The sequence below is a fragment of the Corvus brachyrhynchos genome, unplaced genomic scaffold (genome assembly GCF_000691975.1).
Source record: "Corvus brachyrhynchos isolate BGI_N302 unplaced genomic scaffold, ASM69197v1 scaffold79, whole genome shotgun sequence".
In the NCBI taxonomy this organism is placed as follows: domain Eukaryota; kingdom Metazoa; phylum Chordata; class Aves; order Passeriformes; family Corvidae; genus Corvus; species Corvus brachyrhynchos.
Window position 1 is genome coordinate 1,897,672 of NW_008240023.1, and position 6,837 is coordinate 1,904,508.

Here is a 6,837-nt window from a genome sequence, read left to right on the forward strand (position 1 = left end):
CTTTCCCTAGATGCAACCAGGAGACGAGCCTTTGGACTGGTTTCCCAGGCTTACACATCCATAGTTGCAGATGATTTTGCAGCCTTTGTTGGCCTTCCTGTAGAAGAAGCTGTGAAAGGTACTTGGCATTATTCCCTGAGTAATTTTTGTACTGATGGTGAGATCAGAGAGCTCTAAGTGATGATCACTAAAAATGTACCTACAAATTCTGAATCTGGTAAGTGATTGGGCAGTGATTAGAGAAAAAAATCTTGGTTCTGGATAGCGCTTTGATTTTTTTAAAGTTACTTGCCACTAGTTATCATTGCTTATTCTCTCCTTGTGTATCTTACAAATGCCCAAATGCCTTTCCAGGTGTGCTAGAACAGGGCTGGCAAGCAGACTTTGCAACTCGCATGGTGATGCCCAAAAAGCCAGGTAGGTGGAGCTGTTACTTCATCAAACATTCAGCATTTTCTAGGAATTAGGTGTTAAGTTTTTAATTACAGCTTTGCACAGGATCCTATTAGATATTTTTGGACACTCATGCTGCTTATAAATGCAGGGCCATGTATAACACGTGGGGAAGTACAACATCTTGGGTTTGGTTTGGACTTACAAATAGTTTGGATTAAGATGCATCCTCACATACACTTGATTAAACAAAAGCAGACAGGATATGCTGTGATTGCTCCCTCTCTTCCTCCTCTGCTGCTGGCTCTGCCTCAGTGGAACACAAACTGGATGACCTCAAATGACATGGCTCAATATAATAGAGATGAGTAAAAAATAGATCATCTTGAACCTGAGTTGGTTTTTTTTTCTTCAGGAGAATTAGAACTTCTTTTTAGGCAGGGATTTAGTGAATCTTTGTGTTCTGATGAGCTCCAGTTGTTGGTATAATTTCCTTTGCTTTTAAAGTTTAAATCTTCTGGATTCTTCACTTTCATGGTGTTGATAACAGAATATCTGTTCCTGCAGAGCTTGGTCTGCAGAATACTTGGCGCTTTTTTTTTTTTTCTTTTTTCTAAAGCTGTACCTGTGGCTGGCTGAGGCAAAAATAAATACTAAGCTATAAAAGCAGGGTGAAACAACTGCTCTTAAACTGCTCTGTGCAGCTCTGGCAGAAGGAGCCAAATTACAGCACATCCAAAAGGGCAAGATCTGCTAGACTCAGAAATGACACTGTTTGTACGGGCGGAGTTTGAGGGTGTTCAGAGCCCGTAATAAACAGGTGCCAGGTGTTGAAATTTACCCGTAAGGCACAAAGCCAACCAGAGCCCTGAGATTTTTATATGATCAGGTGGGGTGTTTGTGGACTGGTTGCAACACATGCAGAGCTTAAAAAAACTGGGAATTACTTACATGTGGGTTTTTTCCAAAAGTGAGTGCGGGAACTACTGTGCAGGGAAAAGAAAGAGGCAGGAGGCTCTTTTGAAGCAACTACACCTTGGGTATTCTGCTTTTCAGTTATAAAGCAAGGTGTGATGAATAAACAGGTTCAATTTAATTACCTTTTGATCTGTGGTTTGCTGCATAGAACTGTTTAAAACTGTTCCACTGGCCTAATTTCTTATGGTTTTTTTTTTCCAGGTGTGCTGGAAGCTTCCTTTAACAGATTTATTCCTTCATCAGGTATTTTTGTTTATATATGTAATGGATTTAGCTCAACTTGCATTAACAGTGTCACCAGCACCAGGAATTGAGTCCTAGAGAAGTTAATGTTCTCACTGGCCCCTCCAAATTTAAAAACAACAGCCCACCCCAATCAGGTGCTATGTAAACTTGCTTCTGCGTTTGTCTTCTCACTCCCTCATGGTTTAAGAAGTGCCTGAGATTCCTGAGGTTCCTACTTCTGAAGTCCTGTGTGTTCTGGTGGTCAGATCACCCACTAGATTTGTTTGGGGTCTTCAGAATGGCAGCTTGCAAGGGAAGGAGAAACCAGGGAGCTCCAGGAGCTTTTTTCTCAAGTCAGAATACTGTCAGTCTTCATTATTCAGACTCCAGTGTGTGCAGAGAAATTCTGGAGGCTGCTGGCAAGTGCAACTTGTTGCAGCAGTTTTTGTGTAACTCTTGGACTACTGAATGGTGCAGATAACAGAAAAATTATGTCAACTGGAGCTGGAGGAGATACAGTTAATTAAGATCTGCCCTCAGAAGGCTGTTGAAAGTCAGATGCATTTAAATTTTTTCCTTTACTGTTGTGATGGATGGTATTGGTGATGGATTTGCATTTTAAATTTCATTAATGATCCATTCGTTTTATCTTTATAGAATCTGCTCCAGTCCCACCAATTCCCAATGAACAGCAGTTGGCCAGATTGACTGACTATGTGGCTTTCCTGGAAAACTGATCACCCTGCTCCCGTGTTCAGAACAACTTGGGAATCCTGTGTACTGACAAGTTTTAGATCTAAGGTTTATTTTATTCCGTATCTGTTAAACGTTGCAGCGTCCCCCACTCAAAAGTGTGAAGTATCCAGTGTATGTCAGCCCCACTCCCGTTTTGCCAAAGCCCAGCTAGCAGTGAAACAATCCCTTAACTCCTGCAATATTTATTCAGTAGGCACACAGCATACACAGCAGTATTACATAGTACTTTTTTGTTTGTTTTTGACTCAAAGCAGAGCCTTTTTCAGGTGTGTTAGAAATAGAGAAGAAACAATTCTCTGGTGAGTAGTGCAGTGCTTATCACAGACCTATTGCATGTTGAACTAGAGGACAGAGAGTGGAAGACTGCCATGCCTGTATCTACAGAGAGCAAATATTTTGATGAAAGTGAAAGAAAACAATTTTGCAGTAACTCTTGCAAGTATTTTTGTGGCATATTTATCATTGATTTTTTTTTTCTTGTTCTTTCTGGATTGTTAAATCTTCTTGTTCTGATACGAGAAATTTCACATCGGGTATTTTTATAGTAGAATAATTGTTTAACAAAGACAAATCGACACTTGGAGGAAGTATTTTGACTTTTGGAAGGTTTTTTTGAGTGACATAGGACACCAGATGTTTTCCTGGGTAACCCTACACCTTGAGACCTGTCATGTCTTGCTCTGTTTCAGTACACTGGGCCAGAATCAATAAGAAACAACAATTCTTACCTGTCTTTAAGCTTTCTGGGTTACTTTTGCAGTGACTGGAGAGGAATTTCAAGGTTGGAGTAGGAGCAGAGCCCAGCTGGGAGGAGGGTGATGCATTGTGCTGCAGTGTCAGTTTGAGGAATAATTCTCTCTGTCAGAGCACTGCTCTGTTAATCTTTGAGCTGAGAGTGGATTTTGGAAGCAAACATGAATTCTGTAGCCATTTGTGTTCCGTTGGTAAAAAGGCTGTGGAGTGGTGCTTTGAAGGGCAGTGCACGTCTCCATTTACTTCTCCCCCGTCTCTGAAATCCTGTCCAGAGGCTCCACGGAAGCTGGCGAGTGTGCCCTTGTGCTGTGATTGGTATTCCAGTGTGCACTGCCTACTGTACATTCTCTTGGTGAGGGGCTGTTAGCAGGGAGGATTTACAAACTGTGCTCTGCTGCCTTGAGAGCTCCCTTGATATGTAAACACTTTCTCAAAATTATTATTTATTTGAAACCCACCTAAGACTTGGATTGCTAAATTTGTCTTCAGTGATATTAAAGAATATGTTTACACTGACCTTCTGCACTTGACTTTTTAAATTTTCTGCAGAATGCAGGTCTGGTTTGGTGAGTTTTTTTTAATGAATTCTTACTGGCCTAATTTGGATAGGGCTAGTTAAGGATTACTGCAATATTTTGTGCCTCGACAGCTTTGTGTGCAGCAATTGTATGGTGTTGTATTAAAAAAACCCACTGGTACCCTCCAGATGTCTTGAAATGTTCCTTGGTGTAAGGTATTTGAAGAGCTGAGTGAAAATTTCCCTTCTGTGTTTGTATTGTGCATCTCTGCACCTGTTGGTAGCACGGAGCCCTGCTTGGAGAAATGAAAATTAGACATGATTAAAGGATTATTATTTACCCAATGAATGGTAATAGGAGAGGAGCAATGTGGACACTGGTAATCTGTGTTTGTCTCAAATCTAGTATCAAATCTGTGTCAAATACAGTAAGTTTGACTGCTCTGTTCTAACAAGTTGATAACTTTGGGATTTCTGGTCTGCTGTAAAATTGAAGCTGGCTTTTAGTTTTGGGTGACGCATTAACTCATACCTTGCCTTGAGTACTGTGTTCCCAGCCACACTTCTTGCCTTGTGCAGATTTGGAATCCAAGCTGTTTCACGTGGATTTCATTCTCATTGCCCTTATCCTGGTTTTTGGTTCACAAATACCTGTCTTCAGATGAGCAGCTTTGTGCTTCCCTATACAGAGCCCTACCTTGGGAAACACTGTGTGAGTTATATCCTAAAGTGACATCCTCAGGCATTTGAATCCTTACCTGGCCTGCACTAACCCTGTGCTTTCAGCTCAGCAAAGAGGAAGTATTTATTTTTGTGCTTGTATTTGCTGTTTTAATTGAAGCAATTGGTGTGGGTTTTGGAGTTCTTCCCAGTGCTGAGTGGGAGGACCTTTGAGTTAAGAAACCATTAGGAATTCAGTTGGGAACAGAGGTTCGTGAAGGATTTGGAAAAAAGGAAATTTCAGTTTCAGTTTTCCATTTCATCTGCATCCCACATGTAATGGCACATTGTTTCTTGGCATTTTATTATCTTCTCCTATATGAGTCAGCAATGCTCATTCACCCACAGTTCCAGTCTCTGCAGGGAAAGCTACTCGAGCTCTGAGGTGGTTAAAACAGGAGAAGCTGGGCGAGGAAGCAGGACAGTTGAGTATCCCTGTTGAAGATCCACATGGAAACCTTCTGTGGGCTTAAATAACAAATCCCGGCAGACCTTCCAGTATCTCGTCAGAGGTGCCAGTAATACAGTAAAGAAAATGAAAGCAGAATGCACATGTAGAAAAGTCTCAGCAGGCACTGCAGAACAGTTCAGGTGTTGCTGTAAGTCTGTGCTTCAGCCTGGGGTATGTGCAAGAAAACCTGTGTAAGACAGTAGGGGACTTCTGGAAGAAGTTCTTGGGTGAGTGGTTGGTTCTCCCTGTGTCCTACCCTGCAGCGGTTGGCTGGACCATCACCCAGACAGCTTGTTGGTGTGTTCTTCTCCTAGGAAGGACTATCTGGGCTGGCTGGCTTGGCAAAAAGCCAAACAATCCCCAAAAAACCCAAAAGACAACAAGCTTTTGCCTCTGTTTAGTGTCAATTTTTTGCGATTGATTCTTTACGGACCATGTGAAGGCAAATGAGTTGCTGGTTTGAGATGGGAAGCAGATTTCCAAATAATTTATGTTCTTGGGTCATGCTAATTAACTTGGGAAGTTTGTAACTTTATTTTTAACTACTTGTGTTGAGCAATGGGAAGTTATGTGTATTCCTGGTTTCCTGAATTTAGGATTATTAAACGTCAGATGCTTCTACGCCTTCACAGCAAAGAACCTCAGCTTTGAGATGCCCAGGCAGTGTGGCACAACTGGGTGTAAACGAAGTCAGAGAACAGGTTAAGCTTTAGGAATCAAGATGCTCCCAATCAATTCCAAAGCAGGAAATGTGGATACATCTCTCTTGAATGTGTTCTCATGTAATCAAAGTACAAGACTGGGAAGGAAGGGAGGTTTTTAGCAGTAGGAGCCCAATTTGGGTATGCCATGTGAGCCTTTTGTTACACAAGGATAAGTGACAGAAACAAACAGTGCTGAATCCTGACCAGCATCTTACTTAGTGTTGTGTTGTGACCTCAAAGCTGAGGTTGGTGTAAATGTATGCAATGAGAATCCACATGACATGACAAGACTGGTAGATCAGTGACTGCACCAAGACCTGGATCTGGCCTCTGATCCACAAGGGAGGACACACTCATGTAGGTGTTTAAGATCTGATGGATATTTGAGGTATGAAACACATTTTATTGCTTTTCAGCCTGTGTGTGGCAGAACATACCAGCTCTGAGAGCGGTCCTCAGCTTTACAAACTCAGAGTAGGATGATGACGACACACTCTGTTTTCCTATGCTAATTGTGATCTGTGTTTAGACTTGAGTTTATGAATAAACATCTGGGACTTAAGTACCACATAAGAGGAAAGTCTCGCTCCATAACGCAAACCTGCAGCAAACAAAGGGAACAGTATTTAGTTCAAATATTTTACTGAGTTCCCACTTGTGTGTCGCCCTTTAAGCCTGGCACTGCAGCTGATACAGGGTAAATGAAGTACTCACACTGCCTTGCTCTTAAAAGAGTTAATACTTGGAATCAACTGTAACTTTGGTATTTATATTTTTCAAAAATTAGTTGGCTGCAGAAATATTAATTGCTCCCAGGTATTTAATGCTTCATGCTGCTTCTGTGGTAAATCACTACAGCAAATGGGTTCAGCCTTGATCTCATGGAGCAGCAGAACTGAAGAAGCAGCAGGTGCTGAGTAAAAGTAGGGACTCCTGTGGCTGACGTTCAAGGGTGGAGGGAAGCACTTTGTTGTGTGCAGAGGACATGGCCTGGTTCACAAGCTCAGGCTTTGCTGCTACAGGATCCTGCTTTGCTCTTGCTGGAGGCCATTCCCTACCAATGCATGGCCCTCCATTGTTCCTGCATCACGTCTGCTGGACCTGTGGCAACAAGTGTGTTCCATGTCCATGTGACAGCAGAAAAGGGCAGGACATGCCTGCTTCCAGGGCCTGTCTTGGCTGCTGCTTCAGGGTGCTGGCACCATCATCAGAGACACAGAACAGCTTCTCCTCCCAGAGCTATCCCTGTCCTCTACGCTTCCTCAGGTGTCTCCTTGGATGTTCCCTGGGGAACCTCCCTGTTTTAAGCCGTCCATTGCCCTGCTCAGCAGGGACGCAGG

At 42.5% G+C, this 6,837-nt stretch overlaps 1 protein-coding gene across 1 annotated transcript in view; it reads left to right on the forward strand.

Moving 5' to 3' along the window:
* The window catches only part of COPS8 (COP9 signalosome subunit 8), a 12,156-nt gene extending 8,346 nt beyond the window's left edge, over positions 1–3,810 (forward strand). Inside the window, exons 6-9 of the mRNA XM_008640716.2 lie at positions 11–118; positions 355–417; positions 1,573–1,614; positions 2,254–3,810. Of these exons, the coding sequence (XP_008638938.2) occupies positions 11–118; positions 355–417; positions 1,573–1,614; positions 2,254–2,333 (293 nt within the window). The 3' untranslated portion in view covers positions 2,334–3,810. The remainder of the gene's footprint in view (positions 1–10; positions 119–354; positions 418–1,572; positions 1,615–2,253) is intronic.
* The last annotated feature ends 3,027 nt before the right edge of the window (positions 3,811–6,837 follow it).